Raw genomic sequence first — 26,551 nt, 5'->3', positions numbered from 1 at the left:
CACTGGAGATCTAGGTATCCAGAGAGTTTCCATGCTTTTGAAGAAAAACAAATGATGAATGTATCGTTTTGCTGATCTAACACAACATCTCTGCTGTTTGCTTTTCCTCCTGTAGACCACCACTGGCCTTAACACAACTACTGCATCCGTCCTTCAATTTTCCCTTGGTAAGTTTACCTCACTCTTTCACCTGAGAAAGTGTAAAAAGTCGTTGCTGTAAAGGAAAATGGCCCTCAAGTTCAGGTGCACATTTCTGGTCAATGTTTCACTCAACATGTGGGATTAAAAAAATCTATTAAAAACTGTAGCACATTTAATCATCTCTGAATCTAGAGTTACCTACCTGAACTTTGGAAAGGAGATACTTCAGTTGGTACTCTGATGATGGGTGGCGTAGTCATGTTTGGGTTTGGTTTTGGTTTTGGTTATTTGTGGCTTTTTGGAAGGATTTTTTGGTGGTGGTGTTTGATTTTGGGTTTTTTTGGGGGTTTTGTTTGGGTTTTTTTGTTTTGTTTTCCACTTACCTTATAACCCGATGGATAACGTAATTTCTTGCTCTTTCTCTGAGGCGTGATTACTGTTTCTAAAGAATGAACTGTTTTAACATTTTAATCCCTTGATATAGTCCAAGTTATGGCTAAGTAGTGCTGTTTTTAACACATCTGTACAAACAGGATGGGCAGAGCAAAACTAAACAGTATTTGGTTAATATTATCAACAGTGTGATTGTATGCTTTATTACTTACAATACCTGCTGTAAGTTATTGCACATTTTCACTGTGTGGTTGTGGCAATGAATTATGGCAGAAGTTGTAACTTGTGCTGAGGGCAAATTGGGAACACACTTCATTTTTTACATCATATCTCAGTGTTCAAGATGTGAAGGAAAAAATATTTTTATGATATAAATATTTCAGTAAAAAAGCAAGAAGAAAACTTAGTCTGCTTCCTCTGTGGACTTCTGGATATGTGCTTCCAAATCATATTGCTATTTTTAAAAAAGTAATTTTCCGAAAGTATCTCAGCAGACATGTGATTAAACTCTGGAAGTCTCAGCTGGAAATAAGAGCTATCAGGTAGCTTGGCAAGCAACTTGGTTTTTTTTAATGGATTGGAAATCAAAATCCTAGAAGGCTCAGAAATACATCATTTAAATTTGTTTTTACCTGAAGTTGTTCATTTGACTATTTGAGATCATAATTACCTGTCATCCTGTAACTGACTGCAACGTTAATAGTTATAAGGAGTGGCATCAATCTTTTTATTTTGAATTACCATTTTTAAAAAGCTGGAAAAAATGTCTTCATTTCTAAATGGAACTATTGCATAAATATTGGGCACCTCCAGTGAAAACCAGCCTGGAGCCACCCTACAGTTTCATCCAGCCAGTGCAAAGGGAGCAGCTCACTCGATCTGCTGGAACATGCTGCTCATCCACCGAAGCCCTCACACCCTCGGCCGTGCCCGAGAGGAGGTGGCTTTTGTAATGCTACAGCTTTGTGATGGTGGAGGAATTTTGCTTTTCAGGAAAATTTTTAAAAATTGTGTATGGATTATTCTTAAAGTGAGCCAGAGTGGTTAACAGCTGTGTGAGCTGAGCAGGTCGGTGTGGAAACGTTTGATGTCACGGCTCGGTGGCTGGTGCCCACTGCGGGTGAACTGCAGAGGGATGCAGCCTCCCAGAAGTTTCAGAACTAGACTTTATATTTCACTAATAGCCTTTGTTGCTATCAGCTGGGGAAGGTCAAATAAAAAACAGTAAGGACAGGCTGAGTAGGAAATACCCTATATGACATGATTGTCATGAATACATGGTGAGAATAACTTAACATGTACCAGTAGGAACCACTAAAACCCCTGTTATGATGAAGCAGGAGGGGGGTAGATGCACATCTCAGTAAATCAAATTTCAGCCTGAACTTCAAAATGTATTACATTTCCCCATGTGCCTATGTTAGCCTTGAAATACAGATTGGTTTTGTAACTGATAAAAACCGGCATGAGCCAGGGGATTGCTGCTGAGCTCAGCAGTACTTGGCTTTAAAATCATAAATCTAAACTAGGCATTTGTCAGTTTCCGCCTTATTCGCAAATGTCCGATTTAATCATACCCCTATTTAGGGATTCAGCCAAGGGAATTGCCTTTTTTAAAAGAATGTTTAACACTTTCTATCGACCGTGGAATAGCTTAAGCTGTAATCTTTGGGGGATATCTTTATATTAAATTTGTCACCTAGCTTTGGCCACATCAAAGTGCATACCCTTTGATTTCTCTCAGCACTAATTATCAGATGGAATTTTGTATTTGCAGGTATATAACCAGATGAGTACTGGGAAATGAAGCAAAAAATGGTCCTGATTTCACCATAAATCCCAGATCCTTTTAAACTGTGTGGTCAGGAAGGGCAACACCCTAGTGAATTTTTCATTAGTTGACATTCTGTGTCGTTTCCCTCGTGTGTCACCTCTTTGGTAGTCTTGCCCTTTAAAGGGCAATGGGGTTGAAAAAGCACACTTAAGATCAAGGCTTAATTAGGGTGAAAAGGTAATTAGTAAGGCCTATTCAGCACACAGGACAACTTTAATATGCAGTCTCCTTTCCAAGTGAGAGCAACCTGTCTGCCACACACCACCCACTTGGATCCACCGGAGCTGGTAGCATTGCCTTTTGGCCCAGGGCTGGGGTGAGGTTTACATTCACGCACTCTCTGCCCAAGTGTGCAGAAAATTTCAGTTACTTTGCATATCTTAATCATCCATGGCTACAGTTCTCCAAGACCAAACCCTGACATGAAAGACAAAAAGTCTAGCAGTTTCCTTAATGTTCATTGGGATTGTTAATTCAGGTATTTAAAGCAATGCCTTTGGGCTCTTAGGCCAGAACATCTAATTTGACAGTGTGGGATTGCTAGATATTGCACAAAAGCCTCTGGACTCAGCTACCACACAGTGTTAGTCTGATTCATTAGCTGAAATATTCTCTATTTCTCATCCCAAAGCTCTGACTTTTCCCCTGAGCTACATCCCTGAACTTCTCCAGGGAAAAGCATGATCTGTCACTAGCAGAGGCCACTAAGATGGAAGGTGACTCATCGTACTGAGAGGTTAGCAACTGAACTAAGCACAGGAATAGAGACCCATGAGATCCCAAAAGGAGAAGAGGAAAGGCTTTAAGGAAATGATGCCAAGGTGTGAGGTGTGCAAGAGATTCTGCTCATGTGTTGTTCCTTGGGTGTCCTATTCAAGCATATGCTCCCGTGGCTGTGGTGTACGTGGGCTGTGCGTGCTCTGTGTGGGGCATTCAGTGTTGGCAGGCTCTTTCCATCCTTCCTTCCTCCACAGTGCTTCTGAGTCAAACACGAAGCTCAAGACTTGGACTCACCTTTCCAAAAAATCATGATAAGTTCTGCAAAAGTTGGGTTCCCAAATCTAATAGATTTTTCTTTGGGTGAACCATCAATCTTTACTTTCAGTCACTCCCAAAACTTTCATGGCACATGGGTGACTTGCAATATTTTCAATTTGTTTCTAATCATAACCAGTCTTTCCCTAATTGATTTTACCGGAGTTATTATCATTTCATGTGTGCAGCATTTGCTTTGGTTTAATGCAAAAAGGGAATTTGACATTAAATACAAAAGGTGCCATGTAGCATGTTACTAAAGAAAAAAAATAATTTGTGTGAACTCCTAAGAATGAAACCTCCCAGCAACTCATTGTTAACAGTTCTGCACACTGCTGTCTGATACACAGAAATAACACATTTTGACAGAGATTATTTGCTTTCTTAGTCATTGAGATCTTGTAGTGGAGATACTACATTTATATACTATGTTTATATAAGCATCATTTAATTATCCTATGAAGGACTGCAGTGAACTTAACAGAGAGCTGATGTAAAAAGGAAATTTTAAAAGTATGTAAAATCTTATTCAGAAATCAAGAAATGTGAGGTAGATCTTGAAATCCATCTGTGTCCATGCCCAAGCTATATCAAGAAAAGTTAACTGTAATCTTTCTTTCATTTTATGCTTAATTCAGTCTTCTGAAACACCTTTCTGTTAGCTTAGTGGTGATCACGCCAGAATTCCTGGCATCCAGAAAAGGATGTACAGAAAGTCTGTGACAGCTACCCATTTGCCTTGACACCACAGTTTTTACACTTCAGATTTAAGTGGCAAGACCATGGCATACCTTAAAATGTTGAAATTTATATTCACCGTGACAAATGAAATATCTTATAAGAAACTAAACATGATGCAGAATAACTCTTTTTGCAATAAATAAAATCATAAAACTAATGGTCCCTAAAGTTCTGGAGGGCACTGAGAGTACTACTGAGCAGGCAAAGAAGGTGCTGCTCTCTACGAGCATTATTCACTGTTAACATAGACTCAAAGAGGCAGGATGCATGAGCAAAGGTGATCTTCAGTGCCTGGACAACCAACAGGCTTGACACTGGAAATTCCTTAGGTATCTTTGCTGCAAGGATCATATGTTTATTCCCTGCTATTGGTAGAGAAAAGACTTGATATGAAGAAAAACATGCATCTAGCACATTGGTCTTCATTAAAAACACAGTTTCCAGTTTGGGGTTTTAGTAGTAGGCTTTAATCTGGGAGAGTCCTTCGTGATTTTACCAGATGGACTCTGTTTGTCCTCACAGGAAAATTCCAGTGTGTATTACCCAAAAGATGGGTCACTCATGTTATTATAAGGACATGGTTCTGGAATCAGAAGCATTTGGACCTTACTCATAGAGTAAGAATGGCCCTTTTTTCTTGTAGCTTCTGGGATAGAATGGAATAGAATGGAATAGAATGGAACGGAAGAGAAGAGGATGGAATGGAATGGAATGGAATGGAATGGAATGGAATGGAATGGAATGGAATGGAATAGAATAGAATAGAATAGAATAGAATAGAATAGAATAGAATAGAATAGAATAGAATAGAATAGAATAGAATAGAATAGAATAGAATAGAATAGAATAGAATAGAATGGAATGAATATTTCAGTTGGAAGGGACCTACAATGATCATCTAGTTCAATTGCCTGACCATTTCAAGGCTGACCAAATGTTAAAGCATATTAGCGTCTTTCACATCACCCAGTCACTTCTCTGCCATCTGTTGCTATTGTCCCTTCCATTGTTCCAACGTATTTTGTCTAAACATCCATCAGATGACCAAGTTTATTGTTGATTACAAGGATATTTAACAAAGATAAAATCTGTAGGGTTCCATATGAATAAAACAAATTTATTACAATCACTAGCAATACCTACTTGCAGCTCATCAACCTCCCCTAATACCTTTCTAGTGGAACCCTATAGCAAGGACAAATATGTTTTTAATTATTAATTATTGTTTTTAGTACAGTTGAAATATTATTGAAGAAAAATTATTATTGGTATTCAGCTATTCAGGACTTTTTGGTAAGGACAAATCCCCGCTAATTCTGGGTGCAGAGACATTACTCAGGTGGTCTTCTTTCAGTGGTAACCCCTTTGTCCATATTTTCTATCTTCCCCAAAAGGAAAAAAAAAAAGCTAAACTTTCTGCTTTTGTATGCATAAATATCTCATTTACAACATTATTGTATAATCGTTAAAACCAGTGACAAATCTAATAATTCCTCCAATCTTGTTCAACACACTTTCCACTCTTGCAACTTTGTTTTCTGGTTGAGTAATCACCCCTGTCTTCAAATTTCTTGAGCTTTTTAAATCCATCAGACCATCAGCTGTACTTAACTGAAGAGTAATTGTATTACCTGCAATGACTTTATACTGACAATTTTTAAGAGGTGAGGTGCATGTGCAATGTATATGCCAAGAACTTCCTATTGTCTTAGTTTATTTACAGTCTGTTCTTAATGCTGGCTGATTTCACAGTCCTCTGTCAGGCAGAAACTGTTTAAAACATACTGTTGATTGCTTTTAGTTTACCATATGAGTAAGGGTCATTGATTTGGATGCAGATCTTTGACATAACGGTTCCAAAAGGGTTTTTATGTCATGTCCTGCCTCACCCTAAGACATCAGGATAGTGAATTGTTAGCCAGCAACCTCCATTACTTTTCCTGAACAACCAAGATTGCTATGATCTGCGTGAGAGCTGTTTTACTCAGCAAATCGTGGGCTAAGGGTGTCAGTGATGTTTGTTGAAGACAAAGCACAGACAGTGTTTATCCCATTCAATAAAAAGATTGTGGGTTTTTTTTCCTAGCTTAGTTATTTTCCTTCATCTTTTGTGGTGGCAATTTGCTTTCATTACCAGTGTATGTCTTGTAGAATTAAATTATAAAATGTAATTGATCGAGTAGATAAAGGAAGTACTACTTTTTTATCCTGATGCATATTCAAAATACAGATTATTATAATTATTATTTATTAATAATAATAACCAGTATTGTTGAATGTGCCTTTTGGATTAGTCCACAGCTGCCAAGCTTCTGTTCTTCAGAAAACACATTTACTTCCTTATTAACCTCAGCAAATAGAGGACCACAATGGACAAAAACCAGTCTTACAAAAGTTATCTAATTACTTAAAGAGTGCAGCTGCTTCACTGACCACCATGTATTTCTGGGGAAGAAACGTCCTCTCTCCAGGCTGTCCCCGAGAGCAGCATCTGGAGGGCCCTGCAGAGCATCTGCGCAGGATGGTAATTCCTTCTCCTTCCTGCCAGAAACATCTCTACTCCACTTTGGCTCAACCACGTGAACAGTGATGACTGCATGTGGCCCCATGGAACAATCTGAAGACACTTATCATTTATATTTGATCATGTTTTAATACAGTTCTGGTGGCAGCTGCTATAGTGACAGTACTGCTTTTATGACATCTGTTTATCCTCTGCTTGGATTCAGACCACTCGATAGAAATTCACACATCCAAATATGTTTTGTTAAATTGGCCTTAGCTTTGGCTGAGAGGAACCATTGCTTATGGTTTTCTCTCAATTTCCAGTTTTGTTCAGTTAGTTTTACAATTAGCAGAAGCTATGAGATGACTAACAAATGCTGTAATAACCATTTTCTGAAGTAGCACTGGACTTGCCCTCAGCTGAACTGGACAGACATGAGCAATTTCCTTCAGAATTGCTAAGAAAATTCACTCCCATGTCTCTAGAGAAATAGCAAAGTGAAAATAAGTCCGTTCTGAATTCAGCATGGAAGAATATTTGATCTTTTAAATCCCTCACTATTTTGTTAGCTGAACACACAAAAAAAAACCCCATGGAAAAACTGTGGCGCCAAATGTTGTGGGCGTGTTGAGGCACCTTGTCACTTTAGTCACCCGCACAGACGATTTCCTTCAGTCACCCAAACTTCTCCTGCTCCAGTATCTTCCAGGAAGCAGCAGGTTAGGTGTGCAGGCATGGCATGTCCATACAGTCGTGCTGATAGCGGTACCAGCAGCGAAGAGGCTGGCCAGTTCTGGTGGCCACAGGACAGACAGATTATCTTGCATTAGGCAAATGTGGAGCACTTCTGGGCTAGCATGAGGTTCTAAAGGATTTCTTTGCTGAAAAACAGCAAAGAAACCAAACAACAAACAACAATAAAACAACAACAAAACAGTTGTGTTAGAACCCTGTATGAACTGAGCTTAAATAATGCATAAAACCAGTTTTTACAATAGGTAATTTAAAGCACTAGTGTCCTTAAGAAATGAGATTATGAAATTAAGCTTGATTGTTGCTATATTTAGATCCAGTCCCTTCTAAGCAGCAAGAACAGAGCACCGAATGTATCTTGAACCCCCCAGCTTGTTTTATCTTAATTTCTTTCCTGTATACTTGGGAAAAGCTTGAGAATTTGATGTAATTCAATGCCAAAATTGGTGTCATTCACCATTCTGTATTTCTTCTGCTTGCTTCATTTTCCAGTTTCCCCCTGATAAAACAATATTAAGGTTTTTGACTTGCCACACAAATTGCCATTTGCTGTCACCTGACATGAAAACCGCTAGTTTCACCTTCCTGGCGGAAAAGTCCTTTGTGTAGATATATAGGTTATAAATTACATCTAATGTGAAAGAATAAGACATGTAAGTAACATCATCTAGCACACTTCACATAGCACGTGGAAATGTTAGGTGGTGTTTATTGATTTTGCTGAGTTATACAGGAGGGGCTGCCTAGATAATACCTAGATTGAAACCAGGGTTTAAAGTTAATGCCCTATTTGAAAGGCATTTTAAGAGCCTTGGGGCAAAATGATTTGTGTTGTTTTGGCTAGCTCAAGGTTACAATGAAATACTGTCTTTATTACTTCCATACCAGGGCTCCTGTGCCTCTGTTAGGAATTAAAATGTGAGCATTGCAGATTTACAATACGGAGAAAAGCAGAGAAGATAGAGAGAGCCTCAGGATTCAGAGCCAGGGCAGGTGGCTGAGCCATGGCCTTGCAGCCAAACACGGGCCATTACAGAATTGCTTGCTGCAAATAATAAACGCTGGATTACAGACTGACTTTCATCTTAATCCTGCTCATGTCATTGTATGGGGATAACACTTTTGCATGATTGAAATTGTCCTTTTTTGTATTAACTCAAACAACAAAGCACCTGTAGTTCCCAGGGAAGGCAGGGGGAAACAGAGAAGCCCCCAGCTCAGCAAAACGCTCCTGGGTCTCTCTCCAGTGGGGGAGGAAGGGGGTTTCCATGAAAGCAAAAACAGATAAAAATAGAAAACAGCCTATTAGGAGCTACAGAAAAAGGTTTTTGCCAAACCAGTTATTATTTACTCACATACAAAGATAGAAGCAGATAATCAGTTTTATAGGTTTCAGAAAAGAGCCCTTAGCTCAGGACTTGGCTTGAGAAAATATATTTCCCAGATTATCTTGGTGCCTGGGAATGCCACTAAAGCAGGCAAGGAAAGTACTTTCACATTTTTATATTCAAGATATCTCCTTTTACACAACAGTTCTTAGGACCAATGTATGTTTTCTACTGGCTCTGGACTGGCTGTAGGGATCTAAATAAAATGTCATGTACCTTCCTGCAGCATTATGAGCACCTTATGTTCTTGATTATTGACCTTCACAGCTGACCCAGGCTGCTAAACAGGTTTAAACAAAATGTACTTTTCTACTTATCAATACATATTACTGTTCTGTTGAACTACTTCAAGTTGGTGTAACTTAAATTTTGCCCAGCTTCAATGGAAGACCACCTCTCATATAGAGGATCTCCACATAATCTGATATTAAGTACTTAATGGCAATAATGTTGAAGCAGGCAATATAGGTATACAAGTAGAAAATTCTTACTGAGCACTGGGCTTGCTGCTTGGTCAGACATTCAAGAACCACTGTCAGAGTATTTCTGGGGAGTTAATGATATTATTGTTTCAGTAGCTGTAATTACTGGGTGTTCATTACATCTTGGTCTTAACAAGTTCACTGACTTTGCCTTCAGCAAGGCACTCTATACAATGTTAATGCACTTAAGAATGTGGTTAAATTTAGAAGCATCATTTAATTATTTGTTTGGCAACAGACACATTACCCAAGTACATACCTGCTGGCTGTATCTCAGAAAGAGATGCTATAAACAGCTGAGCATCTTTACATCAGAATGCATTGGAAACTGGCATAAGGGAAATACAGCTTTCTGCCTGGCTTATTTTTCTGTCCTTAATGTGCTCAGCAAAAAAAGAAGTACGAATTGTGATCTGATCTTCTCCATTAGAAGACAGCAAATTTATGTGAGCACAGGAAGCACATCATATCTCTGAATATAAATAGACTAAGAGGATGTTTTGCCAGATAAGTATTTCCTCAGACTGTACTTCTCATCTAAAGGAAATTAGCTGCATTAATTCTTTAAAAGTACATTTGCTGTTATTGGGAATCCTGGAAGGAGGCATGTGGGAAGGGACCATGGAATGTCATCTGCTCCAGTGCTGCCCTCACGCTCCAACCAGGACCACCTTCTGGGCAAGGACAGCTGGCCCATTTGGGGTTTGGCCTCTGATTACATTTTAGGACTTCATTTCTGAAGTCCTTCTCATTAATTTTTGTCAAATATATTTACTAATTATTCTTCTCATCTTCTACAGTTCTATAGTGGAGGCTTTTAGCAAGACTTCCAACCCTTTATTTTTATTTAGATATAACTACCTAGCATTTCTAAAATGAAACAACATAAAGCTGCCAGTAGACAAAAAGCTAGTTGCTCTCTGAAACCTGCTGAAAATAAATAGTTGAGACTGCATTTCAAAATTCTTAATTCTCAGCAAAGATAGAATATAACTGATTTTTACCAAAGGCAAGCACCATTGACTTTTTTTTTTTCTACTGGCAGGTATTTGTCTCCAATTGTTTATGAGAACACATAAAGGGGCACAGAGAGTCAAAATGCTCTACTCACAAGGGAGAAAAAAGTAGTCGGCAATAAAAATACTTAATAATAGAAAATAATGGAAATAATCCATGAAACGATAGACTAAAATTACAAAGTAGAAAACAGTTCGTGCATTTTTTCATTTGAAGATTTTTTACACTTAAAATATTTATCTGTGGTCTGAACATCTAAAAAAAAAATGATCCATGGAGTGTTCATTATACCAGACTGTATGGTTCATTAATTTGGAAAAAAAGTATTAGAAAGCTGGCCAAATTTGACCACTAGCAATTTACACTACCCAGTTTGGCTTAATTCAAGTGATATCAGCAAATCATAATCCTTAGCAAACACTAATCATTATTCATCACATTAGCAAAATGAATCGAAGCAATCCTCTAGCATTAGATAAACACGATTCTTTTCAGCTCCCTTTTGTTTTTCAGGCCACAGGACACAATTCAAACCCTTCTACAGGTTTTTTTTTTTTTTTTGTGAATTTTTGTTGCACAGTTCCACATTAGACTCATTCTTCTTACAGCCAGCATTAGATATCTCATCTGCTTATCCACAGAAGCACTCGCAGGAACTATCAAGAGGTTGTCAAGAGGCAGAGGACGTCACAGGCTGTAAGGAGCAAAATATTGCTTCCCTTGCAGATGGCACCCGGTTTTATCTCAGCAAAACACCAGCTTCTAATCAGCGTTGTCAAGAAATCTTAGAGACCAGCAGCCGTATGACTCGGGTTTCTGTAAATCTGACACAGTTGGAGGCAAAGCCGTAGTGAGAATTAATTTTGCCTGCCATTGTCAGCCTGGATACAAATAACTGAATACCTGGCTACAAATACCTGGGATGAAGTGCCTTCATAACATCTCTCCTGAAATATTAACTCTATGCTCTTAGTACTTCCACCTACATGAAATTTTTTAAAATAAAGTATGTAAATTATTTGCTGTTACTTTAGACTGCATGGAAGGAAACCAAAATCAGCCTAACAAGGCTTAGAGAAAAAGGCAGAAGTCATGACCATCTCCATTGGACATGTTGCAGGTGGTCAGTGCTAGTCAGGTCCTGGCTATGGGTTACTAATCCTCCGAAACAAGTAGCAAAGCAACTGAGAAACGTACTTCTATTTCCCTATTGTATTTTTTCCTATTTGGTTTAGGTAGAATAAACAAAGCAGCGGTCAGGAGCTGTTTAGCATTCGCATGTTTTGCCAGTCGAAGCCCTCCCCTATTAGCATCAGTGTCTGGATTCAACTTTAAGCAAACTTTATTCTATTAAAATCTGCTTTGGGGCAAAATCCAAGCTTGTAAAGCGTAAGCCAAATATACTAGTGTTTCAGAATATTCAGTATACGAAAATAGCTGAGTTTTATAACAGGAGCTGTGCGTTGTTTTTGATAACAGGCAAAATTGCTGTCTGATCTTCGAATGCATCATTTAAAATTAAATCCATGAAGATTGCGTCTATTTTAGCTTTTTTCCAAAAGTTTTAGAAGTCTCTGAACTTCATCTAGAAGCCTATCAGAAGGAGTAAAATAACTTCAAAGGAGAAAATTACTTTGTTCCTAAAACCCAAGGACAAGCTTGCCTATACATATGTAGATTAAAAAAGTAAACTGTTCTTGGTTGGAGCCATAATCTCACCAAGGTATCAGTTTTGCTGCGACATACTTGGATTAAGAAAAAAACATGCATTTTTCTCTAATGTAATAACTCACCAATGCAGACTTCTTTATGGTAATCATTGTGCGTGTTTTATCACCCATTTTCATGGCTAATTCAAAACGTGGGCATTCTTGATTTAAAACAAGACTACTCTAATGTCATTCAAAAGGTTTTATGTCATCTTGTACAACTTTTTCTTTGGAGGACAGGGCGGGTATGAGGATTTACAGCTGGACATGCTGCCCCTGCTGCTCTGTTCAGGTTTATGACAAGTGGTTTATGATGATGGCTGGAAGCAGCGTGCAGGACACAGCCCATCCCTGGGGGAATTTGCCCTCAGTTCCATGTTACCACTTGAACTTTGATTATCTGTTTGTTCACAGAGTCAGAGTATAGATTTCTGTAAAATTATTTCAAAAATCCTAGTTTAGGTTTACTGAAATAATAGTAATATGAAGTAATATTAATAGCATTAAGTAATATTGAAAATTATATTGAAAGCCGCTGATTTTCAATACCATCTCAGTCAACCCTGTCCTGGAGTGCAGCTGTGTGTTCACCTTCCTCCATTTTCTCGGGAAGAAACTCTTAATGTAAGCAAAGATGAATATTGCTTTTACAAAAGACCCAAACTCCAGATCCACATGCTGCTTCTATATTTAAAAATAAATAAATAAATAAATAAATAAATAAATAAATAAATAAATAAATAAATAAATAAATAATAAAAAAAATGTTTCAATGGCAAAGAATAACTCCTGAACCTTGTTGATGATTTTTTTCAAATGGGTGAATTTATTTCTTTTATCAGTTCAATTTTTACAGAATTAGACACTTAAAAGGTAAATCATCTTGCTATCCTATGTTTTTGAATCAAGAATATCAAAACATATTTGTCATCACAACCAGTAACTGTTGCTTATATTTACCTTTATGACTTTCCCAAACTAATTTTAATCTCAATACAACCTGTTCTGCTTATTAACATAATAATAAAACACTGTTCTTGTGTCCTCTTTTTTCATTCTGTCTCCATTGCTCCCATTACAGTAACTCAAGTTCATTACCACATCTACCTTGCAAAGCCCTTTTTTAGTGGCTCCATTTCTCTTAAGCAATAATTTTGATCTTCATCACACAGTTCAAGAGCACTCAGATTTAACAGACAGCGTTTTCATGTTTGTTGTACTGACAGAGAACACTCATTTCCTATAATATTTGCAGTATGGGCAGCAAATAAGGTCTTCTCCGCTTTTCTAGCAGCAACTTGGACTCAGCTTTTTTGAAGAGTGCTGTACCAAAAGTTGATTGTAAGACTAGCTGAAATGGCACATGTTGTAAAGTCTATATTGCTGGTTATTTTTACTGTTTATGTTCCTTTAATTTCTGTCTAACAGAAAACTCAGTATGTTGCTGTTTTTCCTCACAGCCTCTGGCCAGGCAAAGTGGTTAAACTGGCTGAAGTTCACTGATTTTTGAACAGAATTCCCCCGAAATATAATGAACGAGTGTGATTAAGGGTTGGAACTCCTAAATGCCACATAAGTAGGAACCGACAGCAGATGTCACTCAGTAAAGTAGACCATCTCAGCAGATGGGCAAATATGAAATGCAAAGGCTTTTCTTGACATCATTTGGTTTTAATATGATGGAAATAAAATGCCTTGTCAGTAAAATATAACCAGACAGTTGCTTTGTAGTCATTTTGGGTACATGGCTGGTAATTCAAAGTCCTGCTGCCTTTGCAATATTAATTATTCTGTGCCTCGTTACAGCGAGAATACGTGTCAGACCAGCTGAATGTACTACATGCAGCTGGAGTGGCTCGGAAGTATCTGTTCCTCTATTCACAGTTTAACATCAGTGAAAGATACAAGAAAGCAACTTTGTGGGTCATTTCCAGGATGCTAGTTGATGTATCAGGCAAAATTATAGAGATGGGGTTTCATCCCACGTTTTGGGGTGTTTTTCCCCCTGCAGCAAATGTGATGTGTACCCCAGAGCAGAAGAGCAGTTCTGAGGAGCTGGGAATGTGAACGGCCTCGGGGGAGCTGGGGCTGCAAGCGCTGTGCTTAATGACATATGTTCCCATTAAAACGTGTAAGCTGTTCTCTTGTACAAGTGGTTAACACCTTTTTAATCAGGCCATTTATTTCATTACAAAAATAAGCACTCTGAGTTGGAAAACTACTATTTTATGGTCAGCAGTTTCCACATCCGGGTATATATATACAACTGTACGTATATAAAAATATGTATATACATAACTTTCAATGTGACTGAACATATTTGAAGCACACATAAACATAGCATACTACTCATAGCACACATAATACATACTCCTACTGTGAGCAAAGCTGAGGTACTCACTAGTATCCTGATGCCATCAGAGGTGCTATTTGAGAGCTGCTTCTCTTAAATGCAGAAGGTGGCTGATGTCTGCTGCTTCAAACCTCACTTTTCAACATGCTTATGAAGTAGAAATTTCAGTCTTTGGAGCACAGGTTAGGATTTGCCTGTTTCACTGGGTGCTGAATTTTCCAAGATGGATGAATTATCTGGTGTCTGAGGAAAAATAGTATTTTTTTTAATGTATTTACTTACCACTCAGGTTGTTTATCATGTTTTCTAGGTTGTATTTTTCAATCCCTGCTTTTGTTGAGTTGACTGCCCCCTTTATTAATTGTTAAGCTCATCTTTTGTGACAACACCCAGAAGGCACCCTTTTATAAATCAAAAGTAAATATATTACCCTACCTTGCAGGGGTGCCATAAGGCTTAATTAGTTCATTTTTGTAAAGTGTTCTGAGATTCCCAGATCAGCATCAAATGTTTATTATTAATTATAAGCTCTAGTGAGTATATTGGATGATTTCTTAATTTAATTCTCTTCAGGCATCCTTAAAATAACTAATTTTACAACATCTTTATTCCTTTAAATTCCTAAGGAACATTTGCTCTTGGCACATGTAGTTCTGTATACATTTTCCTATCACTTTCTGTATTTTTAGTTCTGGATCTTTTTTTCTATATAATAATATGAAAAACAGTCTTTTGCTGTTTTCCTTATGAATTAAGCTATGTGGATTATTCTCTAATAAGAAGGTTTTGTTTAAACATTATATGGTGTTTTTTTCCTGCAGCGGGGGGTGTTAAGTAATTTACTTGGCTTCCCCTGGGAAATTTGCAGAGATTACATGGCACTACTGTGATTTATCATTTCTACTTTATTTCTGACTCATAAAGCATGCATTATTTTGTGTTTACCTTCAGCAACAGATCACAGGAAATTTCATCATCAATCAAAGCGCTTTAAAATCGGGAGAAGCGATGATGTGACAAAGGCGCAGTTGGCAACTGTGGTTATTGGAGGATCATTTATTGCTTCATTGTGTCGTAACGCTTCTCATTTTATTGCTTTTCCCAGGATCAGGTTCATGTCGCTTTAGTTACTCAGATCCCAGCATCACCGTGTCCTACAGTAAGAACAGTTCTGCAGATTGGACTCAGCTGGAGAAAATTAGGTTTGTTACAGCTTTTTAATCATTTTCTTGCTTTCCGGCTGAGCAGGTGATGTTTAAACCTGGCTCTTTTAAAACTTGTTTTAATTGTTAACTTTTCTGTGCCTGCTTGTTCATGCACATTAAAAGATGAGGGGTGAAACTGTTGTCACTAAACCTAATTTCAGAACTGCTACTGGGTCTAGTAAATCACAATTTCATCCATTGATGATGTGGGAGGTAAGGAAGGGAATGACTTCAGAGTTGAAATGCGACTCCAATAAAACCCAAAACTTTGATGACTTTTGTATTTTAGCACCACTTTTAATTTCAGCAAGAGCCATAATTTATAGTGTCACAAGTTTCTACTTTGGTAAGATAAATGTTCAATAAAAAGAGTTTATATATAAACTGTAGGCTCCTAACACTCTTAACACCAAGATTATGGTGAATTATGCCTTGTTTTTAAACAAACTCGTTTACATGAAAGCACAAAGGATTATGAATGGGGATTTAAAAATCTTTTATTGCAATATGCACACCTTTAAATAGAGAGTCAGTGTCAGAGGTGTTTTGTTCCAAGAGAGCAGAACCAGCATTTTATTAAATAATATTAGGAAAGGTATTTTGTGCATTGGCATGTAAACATGGTTAAACATCTGGGGAAGAAAAAATGCCATTCATATGTAATGTCCTCATAGCACCTCAGTCTGCCCTCTTGCATTACCTTAGTATCTTTGCCGCACAGGTCATTTGCTTGAGCCTATTTTCAGTCTACTGAGACAATTTGCAGAGTGAAAGACTACTTAACTTTTGATGAGTGAGCAAAACTCTAGCTGCAGGGCTGTGGAGTTCAGTATCTCATCCTCCCACTCCTTGTGGGAGTTGGATTACGATTTCATTGATGAAGGCACAAATTATGAACAATTTCAGTAAAACTAATGGTGCTAATTCTTATCTCAGAAAAATATAAAGCAAGAGTAACTTTACTGCAGCCACTGGAGTTGCCTCAGAGTAACCACACAATACTTCTTTTTTCTCATGTAGATGCAAAATTATGCACCTAGTCCATACCATCAGTTCAGTTACGCTCATAGCTCTGCAAGCCAGGAAACTCAACACTTGTGATGGTGCAAATAGACGCCCTTGAAACCAAATTTTTTTGAAGATAATGCACATATGGTTTGATCTGTGTTCCTTTAACTTTGCTGGAGCTGGCAGTAGAAAATTGGTCAGCAGAGCAATGTCATGCAAAGTGGAGAGGATGAATTACGAAAGGATGCTCGTTTCTCCTGTGGTTCATATGAATTACAGAATTTATTTGAATGTGCTGCAGTGGCTTTCACTGCACTGTATGCAGCTCCGAGGAATGGTGGGGGAACTGGGGAGAGGTGGGATAGGAGAGTGGCTCTGAAGGGAAGGTCTTGTGTCAGTGGGTGTTGTGTTGGTTTGCCTGTGGGTGTTGCATGGGTGTGTTGGTGGGCAGTGTGTCAGTGTGTGCTGTATCGGCATGTGCTGTGTCGGTAGGATTTCAGCTCTGGACTCCCAGGAGGGAGGGGAAGGATCTCTCAGGGAAGGTGGGAGCTGTGCATGGGCTCACGGAGAAGCAAGGACAATGTCTCAGAGCTGTGGTGCAGTGGAGCATGACAGACAAAATGTTTAGCAAGTGCAGGGTGGTTTGTGGGGGAACGTTCTAGGTTCCCAATACAGGCTCAATACAGTTGCTTTTTGATATTTCACTAGACTCCAGTGTTTTGCTTTACAAAGAGAAGTTCCTCTGTTTTGTCTTATTTAGACAAGTAATTGGCGCCTTTTTTCCCTAAAAAGCCCTGACAAACTATTAACCCAGCAAAGCATCACTACCAGGGCCGAAACTAGGTTGAGTAGCTGACATCTTGCAAACCCTAATTTTGTATCTCCTTGCAGCCTGAGGTTCAAATGTAGCTAGTGCCCTTGCTGGATGATTAACAAAACAAAAATAATAATTCTCATCATCCTTTCCTTGCACATAGACCTCAGTCCTATCCATTGCTAGCAGCAATGTTAAGACGTTTACCCAGAGCTTGGGGTGAACCTCAGTCCTTTCACAGCTCTGAGGGTGGCTTTGGGAAACAGAGCTCAAAGCCCTGATCAGTGCCTGATCATAACACTCCAAGTCTGCCTCTCCTCCCCACATTTTCCATTTTCAGCAGCGAGAGAGAGAACAAGTGGATTGTTTCCTCTGTATTGTTTTTGAAGCAGAAAGTGAAAAGAAAGGTGTGGGATTGGAAGAACAGGTTTGTCAGAGAAAATTCACCCTGAAATTTCCCTCTGGCCATTCTGCTTTATCTGGATCTGTGAGTTCATAGAATACATGTGTTTCTTTTGGAAAAAGCTTATTTTTGTAAAACACTTCCTTCACATTTCCTATTGGCCATATCTGCAAAATACCCAGTCACCTAGGAGCTGTGACCACCATAGAGTATGAATGTTGCCCTGCTCTTCCTTCCTGCCCTCCAAACATTTGCATTGATCTGTTATTTATTGCCTTAGCTTGCACTTTCTTTGAAGCAAGGCCATCTGCTCAGGCTGTATGTGGACTCTGGTGGGACTCTGCCTCAGGGCAGGTATTAATATTTTCTGATTTCCACTGAAGATTTATCAGCATACAAGGGACATCAGCACAACCATGTCATACCTGGTAAATGTGTTAAATGAGGAAAAAGCATTCCTGTCTGTGGCTTAAACTTGGTCTAATTCCATATCATTGTCTTTCAGCGCTCCTTCCAATGTCAGCACCATCATCCACATCTTGTACCTTCCTGAAGATGCTAAAGGGGAGAACATCCATTTTCAGTGGAAACAGGATTATGTTCATGCTGGTGATGTGTATGAAGCCTGTTGGGCATTGGACAACATCCTAATCATAAATGCTGCTCACAAAAAAGTTGTGTTAGAAGATAACCTTGATCCTGTGGATACTGGCAACTGGCTTTTCTTTCCTGGGGCCACAGTTAAGGTTAGTCTGATATTTTATGGCTTATTGCTACTCTTGTATGGAGAAGACGACAGTAACATCTAACCAAACTCTGAACACAAAAGGGTGTTTAGGCCATTCCATCTGCTTCTAGAATTGGGCTTTTTACTTTGTTTTTACCTCTTCTCTGTCCCACCAGGGATTTCTAGAACAATGCAACTTCTCTCCCATGACGACAACCAAATGACAGTTTATACTGTCATGTCAAAGATCATGTAACAGAAAATGGGAAACAGCTTCCTTTTAGAAAAACAGTCCAATATTTTTGAAACAAATTCAAATCTCTCTGTTGCATAATTTGAAATTTACCTGTTTGTTTATCTTGGTGCTGTTTGGCTACTGCTACTCACTTTGTCACAAACCAAGACAAAAAAAAATATGGTTTCCCACTTTTTCTGACTGTGAATATCACATCTCTGTTGCGGCATGCATTCAGTTAGTGGCTGCTCCTTTAAAGTCTCTTTCTCGGTAAGATCCTGTTTTGATATATGGTCTCTACATAAGATATATGAGATCCAGCAAGACCATACTACCTTAGGACAAACTCCAAGGAGCCCCACAAGATCTCTGTGCATAAAGTTCCTTCCAATGTAGGGTTGTTCAACATTTGATAATCAGCTGGATTCTTGCTTTCTGTGTTTCCAAGCAGCCAGAAGTTGAACAGCAGATGACTGTTTTCATCCCACTTTTCATTCACAAAAAAAGGCAGTTTTTATGTCGAGGTTCATTTACGACACTGGTAATGATTTTGGCAATTGCACAGGAAACAGATGTCGAATACTGGGGGTGTAAGAGTTGGGTTATGGCCTTATCCTTTTCCCACAGAACCTGATATGAATGGCCTCAGATTAATCTTTTTAGAAATAAATACTCCCATTAATCTACTCATGGTACCTGCATATTCTCTGGGAATTTTTTTGTTTTGGTTTGTTTGGTTGGTTTTTTGCTGTTGTTTTGTTTTGTTTTGATTACTTTAGTAAGATTATTTAAAATACAATGACAAAGTTTTTATATGAAATTTTAGAATCAAATAATGTCCTGTGTATGTAATGACATAATTTTCTGTGATCAGTTCGCATTTGTTGTGTTGCCAGTCTTATCTCTGAATTTCAAAATTGTTGCTGTTGTTTTGGGATTTTGTTTAGTAAAACTCAGCCAGTTTGTTTTAATACATAGCTATGGTTATGTGAAAGACAAGGGACCTAAACTTGGAGATCCCTTAGTCCTTCTAGACAGAAATCCCATTCAAGCTCAAACCTTGTACAAGACAGGAGTGAGGATTCACCAACTTGCCATTCCTCCAGGGTCATCATCTGGCTTAGGGACAAGTGAAATGTGCACCTGCCTGTTCCCAGCTGACATGCGGCTATGCGTAGCCACTTACACCAGGTTAAGGCAATGTGTAAGACTGTGGCGGTAAGGCTATGTGAGATGTAGGCCTTTTATTCTCCACAGGAGCCCGTAGTTCTTTCAAATATTTTTAGTGTATCTTGATCATCAGTAGAGCACTCCTGTACTCAAATTTCATTTTTAAGGGCTTTTTCTCCAGTTTTCCTCAATTTTTCAGGAACTGTCTTGCCAAATATAATTTGAAGATATTTTGCAATGTGAATTTCATGTTACATCAAAAGTGAAACTATAAATTGGGTGAAGATTTACATCATATTCAGCATAGACCCTATTGTAGCATTATAGCACCAAGAACAATCATTTTGACAAAGTTTTTGTGCTTTTCAGGTTTGGAACATTATACAAAACGTTACAAAAACTTCTAATATTTTCTCTAAAACATTTAGCATAGCTTTAATTTCAGTTCATCACAAACACGCTGTTTTGTATAAATAGAAAAGTAAAAAACTTTGTACCTTGTCCTAATCATATTTACATCACATTTTAAATGGAACCACACCAGTCACCTCTATTTCAAGCAGCATTTCACAGCAAACAGGTAACTTGTTTGGCATAATGGCAGAATGATGACAGCAATGGGTGGCACATTTTCACAAGATTCCCAATATTGTTATTGCTAGTATCGTTAATGCGTTCAGGCTGCAAGAGTTAATAGAAACCTGGGGAAGCTTTTAGGAGATTTCTCCGTCATAGCCAAAGGTATTGGCCTGCAAAGTAATGTTGGAGGAACCCTGGCAATGCTACAGGGAGAGCTTGCATCAAAGCTAATTCTAGTTCTCTTTTTCTTACAAGTCCTTTTACTTCCAGACATTTAGAACTAGTCTTGTTTGTTCAGTCAGTCTGTATAGCAATTTTAATTTTTACTTGCATTTTTACTAAGGGATGAGCAAATTTAATTTCATTCACTATGCTACCTTTTATAACTCTCACCTACCTGCTTTTTAATGAAGTTCCTGTACTCAGTATGCCAAACTCCATTTCAAGTTGATGAGACCTTTTCTCTGCCATCCAAGCCTGTTTGTGCCATATGAGTTTCAATTCATATCCTCCTGTCCTCTGTCAACTGGTATGTTAGATAAACTGGCCTTAAAAATCTTTCTTGAAGTTTGTGTTAAGTTATTCACTGGCTTCCTTCAGTACTGTTTCCTTATGAGTTTCCCTGACAATACAAACAAACAGTCACATTTCTGGATGTCATTTGTTGTCTAATTCAGTTTTGGTTAGTATATACAAAACTGTGGATCAATTCTTTTCCTAAATTGTGCCACAAAGATAAGCAATTTCTTTGGAACAAGGGACCAACTTTCACCACCTAGAATGACTGATATTGCTTATTTCTCAGGTGGAAAGGCAGTGCCAGTCTGAGATAGCTCATCCAGGTGGTAATCAGAATTGGGAGAAGAGGAAAAAAACACATACTTATTTCTGGTATAAAAAATAGTAGAAACAGTATTCCTCCAAGTGTTAACTTTTTCTCTGTTTACTCTGGAGTGTCCCACTAGGAGCTGCTCAGGTGGTGGAACCTTCTCCTTGGAGGGTCTGTAGCACATCAAGGGTAGCGAATGAAGGAAACAAAGCCCATAATTTTGCACGCTTTAGTTGTTACAACACTCCTGTGCTTGGCTTTGGCTTGTGCATTCTCCCAGGCATTGCCTTCAAGGGATGTACCTTCACAGGTGGGCCAGGGAACATTTCCAGTAGGCAGCAAGGATGACACCAGTCTTCTGGGAGGAGACAGTTTGCCCAGGTGGGTGCAAACTTTGCTGTGTCATTTGCTGTCAAGGGCAGAGAATGATCCCCGCCTAATCCTAGCATCCTGCCCACCCCAGCCATGCCTTCAGCCATCCCAAAACTTTTAAGGGAATTCTTATAAAATACCATTTTGTTGCCCTAGTGGGTTACTATGTTAAACAAAATAGCATTAAGATATAGTTTGCTGGTAGTTTAGAATCAGTGTTATTTTTGTTCGCATAATTAGATGTGGTTCCTCAAGTTCTTTGCCAGTAGTTGCTCAGGGGGCTTTTAGAATTGTTTGTTATACTTGGCATCTTGCTGGATGCTTATTAAGTTGCAAAGAAAGGTTGTTGTTTTGTTTTGTTTTGTTTTTTTCTGTAGAAACTTTGCTTTGGTAGTACTTGAGGTCTACTAAAATAAATAGCAAACATTACAAATTCAGGAGTTTTGCTGGTAAAACTGCTCTGGTTAATAGCTGCTTAAATTAGTAAATTATAAAGCAGCTGAGATGAAGAAAAGTACTACCATGAAAACTGCTGTCTGGGCCCTGGGTTAGGTTTTCTGATGGATTCAGTCACTGGAGTGGCCAGTGCAAGCATTAATGGTAATTACACACCAATGCATTCACTCCAGTTTGGTGGATCTGCACAGTGTGTTCTCAATGAGTACTTGAAGGAACTCGCCTGTGCCCAGCTTGGGAAGCAGTTTCTCCTCCTTTCCCAGGCTGCTTGAGCTTGGACCAGCAATTTCATTACGTCTCTTGCTGCTCTCAGGAGCAGTTGCTGCTCGTTTGAAAGCACATGGCTGGTTGCAGACGCAGCTGGAACTGGCTACTGAGATAGGAAGCAAGCTGAGAAATAAGCCACTGAATTTGTGTGTTTCAGTTCCAAATAAGACAGCAAAAGACAAGAAAGATGCTGTTAGCAAGGCCAAGCAACCCTTAGGAGATTAATTGGATCCACTGGAACGTATTTATCGGTGTTGGACCATGTGGAAGGGTGTTGAATGGGATAAATCCCTGACTGCGTTTCAGTATTTCCAATGACAGCTCTGGGCATGAGCACAGCCTTGCAACTGCGCATGGTCGGGATGTTGCACTGCTGGTTGAGATCGCTGAAACACATGAAGCAGTGCTATGCTCTGAGAATCGTTAAAGGTCTGTGAACCTTTACACTTCATACCTAACTGAGGGAAAAGTCAAAATCTTCCTTCAGTAGTGCTTCTTGGATCTCTACTCCCACAGAACAGAAAAGTGATCTCATCTTTCAGTGGGCACTTCATATATTTCATATATTTGACCAGAAATTGTTGTATTTTCAGGTACAACATTTGCCAAGTTTTTCAGTTTTCTTTGATTAGATGTGCAAGCTCAAAAACTGAGGTTGAGAAGGGAAACTACCTCACCAGTCTTATAGTTCATGTCTCTGCAGTGCTTTGATTACACAAAAACAGCATTGAGACCAAAACACCTGTCTCTGGAACTTTTCCACATCTGGGAAAAAGCAGTGTAGATCATTAGAGACATTAGAGTGGCAATGTATTTGGTCATGATGTGTTAACCCAGTGACACTTCCCACCTTTGAGAAGAGTCAAGTTATAGAATTGCTGTCTCACAGTAACTGCAGACGCTCTTCACTTGGTAGCTGGAGGCTGCAATCCAGCCAGTCAGCTGGGTTTGCTTGGTCTGCAGGACTTGGGGACTACACCTGAGGCTGGCTGTGCTGCTGAGCTGCACGTATGCAACCTGGCATAGCATGGGATGGGGCAACGGGGGAAGGTCTGTACCAGCCTCACTGAGCAAGTTGGTTTTAGTGCCAGGGAATGATACCTGATGCACGTTATTCACTACCATGGACATGACCAATACATCCTGAAAATGTCCCAGTCCCAATATCCTGGTAGAGTAAGCCCCTTAATTGACAGGTCATCACCACTCAGTTCATTTTAATTTCCCAGAAATTCATGCCAGTTTAGCAGAAAAGAAAACTGCATGAGAAGAGAGTAGGAGAACTGAACAGTCACACTCAGCAAAATATGCTGAAAATGTGCCTGTAAAACCCCATGACCTTTTGCCACACCCTGAGCACATCAGGGCTATGCACATCCTAGATCTGTGAACCCTTCCTGAACCGGTGTTGTTGTGTGTCACTGAGCAGGGAAGACATGCACACAGGCCCAGGAGTTTGGCAAAAAGAAAGGCTGATTAAGCTATTCCACACCCTCAGCTCCAGAGCAGATTTCTAAATCTCTGAATACTCTGTTAATTAACAGGAATGACATTGGATAGTCTTCTTTCAAAACAAACGTTCTGACATTCCATATGTATCTTTGTCAGTTTTAATTGCTTGTGCTGAAATGAACTAAGTTTTTTTTTCCATTTGTTGGTTTTAAATTATTGTTTTTAAAAAGGGTTGAGGTACCCATTGGATCAGATAATTTTTTTTTGTTTGCAGAAGGGAAGGTGATGCTCTAGCCATGCCAGTGTGAAAATGGCAGATGGAAATTTCTACGACCTTTCATTGGACAAAACTACACAGATATAGATGCTTCTGACAACACTCTTGTTTTTTGAATAAGATATAGCAAGGCAGTATCTAGTCTATGGGCCAAACCCAGCCTTCTGCCAGCTGCTTTGCCTCGCAGGAGCCCTTATCCACCACATCTTCCTGGGAAGAGGTGAGCAGGCTTCCTGCTGCCCCTCATCTGAGAGACATTCCTGCTTCTCTGTGGGTGGAAGGAGGAGTGTGAGAGCGGAGGAGAGGTGAGGAAAGCAGAGCAGGGTGCACAAAACCTGTCGACTGGCTCCCTTTGGTGAGGGTGTGGGCACTCTGAGCGGGGCCCGTGAGGAGTCATCTTATATCCACTGGACTGGATCTAGCTCATGCATGGAATTGCTCTTGCTTTTTTTTTGTAGTTAATAATCATACTTTTATTTAAAATAATAATACTTAGACACAATGCCTAGGGAGTCACTGGAGCTGATAGGTGGTTGACTGTGGTGCTGTGAGCTGTCTGAGCAGCTAAGAATCGCTGTGAGGCAGCGATGCTGAACGTGCACCTCTCTCCGTGCCAGTTCCCCGTGGCTCGGAAGTGTGGTAGGGGGTGGCAGGGAGCCAGCACCAGCTCTGAGCTGCCGTCAAAGCACCAGGGGGCTTTCCTGACTCCTAGAAGGAAAGAATTTAGTCTTTGCAGGTCACCATGAGATGCACATTAATAAAAACAACATGAATTGACCCATCAGTGGCCAAAAAGTAGAAACTACTTCAGGTGACTCTTTCTCACTCTAATTCTACAGTGGTGTAAAGATGATGATTACTTTCAGAAGAACAGATGAAGTCTAATCATGCTCACTGCTGAGTGTTAGAAACATCGATAGTTCCCAATAACATAGACGAATTCATGCCACTTAAATAACTCACTAAGGAAATCGGTCATTGTCAGAATGACCAATATTGTACAAACATCATGAAATGTCTCAGAAAGTTAAGAACCATCCACATCATATAGATCATCCATAAACAAGCGAAGTGTTTTGATCACTACCCTTGAAATAACAGTCTGTAGTTGGAAATGAGTGAAAACACACTTGATAAACTGTTTTTACTACGTCATAGAACAAGTTTCATCCCATTATTTTGGAAAGGGAAGGTGAACTCTAACCCTCCATGCACCTGGCCTGCTTGTGAAGCCAAGGATTTTGTTCTGTAACCTATATTAAATGATATTCTAATGTAGCATGTGGGAAAGATTAGAGCCCTGTTTACCTCATGGGAAAGTTTTCTAATCACATTGTGTTTTTTCCTTTGGTTAAAGAAGGGACTGGAGGACAGGAGTGTTAAAAACCAAATCCACAGAACTTAGAATCTGCCCTAAATGCAATCACCATACCTTTGCTGGCTAAGACATTGCATACAGAATATGATTTTATCAAGACAGAATCTATCCTTCTACCTGCTATCATGTCAACATCTAAAAATTTTAAAAACTTGTGTGACTCATTCCCAAAAAGACACAGTATCTAATTTATGGCTCCATTGACAATGATGCTTTAATTAATTTTCTTCATTTTTTTTTTTTGTTCCTCTGCTTCTCATATCTCATCTGTTTGCATTGCCTAGATTTTAATTAAAAAAAACCCTCTCTTCTCGAAGGAGCAATCTGAAGTGGCAAAAATAATCACTTAAAATATTACAGTCATTAAAAAATTGGCTGCAGTCAAAGCCATGCATTTTCAATTTGCTGACAAACAATATTTTAGTTTCCTTTTAAAGTGCATTTTGTATTTGAACAGCATACGCCAGCCAGCCTGGCTATCAGAGATGCTCCTCCAGCTGGGTGGGCTGCGTGACAACTCCTTAATGGGGGAAATTGATGGCCCTCTGCTCATGTAGAGGTGAAGGCACACTGGGCAGATTTCTTTCCATCTGCCGTCAGCCCTTTACAAGCTGGCACTGCCCAAATGCCCAACACATTCATTCCAATGCAAGAAATGTCGCCAAAAAATAAATTGTGAGGCTACAGCTGTCTGAAAGAATCATTGGGGCCATTAGGCCCAGGAGAGATATGGAGAGGTGCATCGGTGTTCATCTCTGATAAAAACCTAATTAAATGATGGTAAAGATGACTGTGGATACTTTAAAGGCACAGAGGTGAATGACATTTTCGTGTGAGCGTGGAGATGAGCCTCAGGAAGCTGATATGCAGCACCTCAGCCAAAAATCTGTTACACTGAGGAATTTCACACTAGTGTTTCCTGTTGATGTTTCTCTGAACGGCACGGTTATATCAGTTGTCCTCTGTTCTGCTCTCCAAGTAAAGAAATCCCTTAGTGTAAAGCCAAGTGCTATTTATTGATTCACAA

At 39.2% G+C, this 26,551-nt stretch overlaps 1 protein-coding gene across 2 annotated transcripts in view; it reads left to right on the top strand.

Moving 5' to 3' along the window:
• The window catches only part of RELN (reelin), a 287,210-nt gene that overhangs the window by 141,797 nt on the left and 118,862 nt on the right, over positions 1-26,551 (top strand). For both annotated transcript variants that reach the window (XM_082063244.1, XM_082063243.1), the window contains exons 8-10: positions 116-167; positions 15,458-15,554; positions 18,288-18,528. In XM_082063244.1, the coding sequence (XP_081919370.1) occupies positions 116-167; positions 15,458-15,554; positions 18,288-18,528 (390 nt within the window). The remainder of the gene's footprint in view (positions 1-115; positions 168-15,457; positions 15,555-18,287; positions 18,529-26,551) is intronic.

Source organism: Streptopelia decaocto, assembly GCF_964273445.1.
Source record: "Streptopelia decaocto genome assembly, chromosome: 1".
Taxonomy (NCBI): Eukaryota; Metazoa; Chordata; class Aves; order Columbiformes; family Columbidae; genus Streptopelia; species Streptopelia decaocto.
Note: the sequence above shows the minus strand (reverse complement) of the source record. Positions and strands in the feature narration are given on the sequence as shown.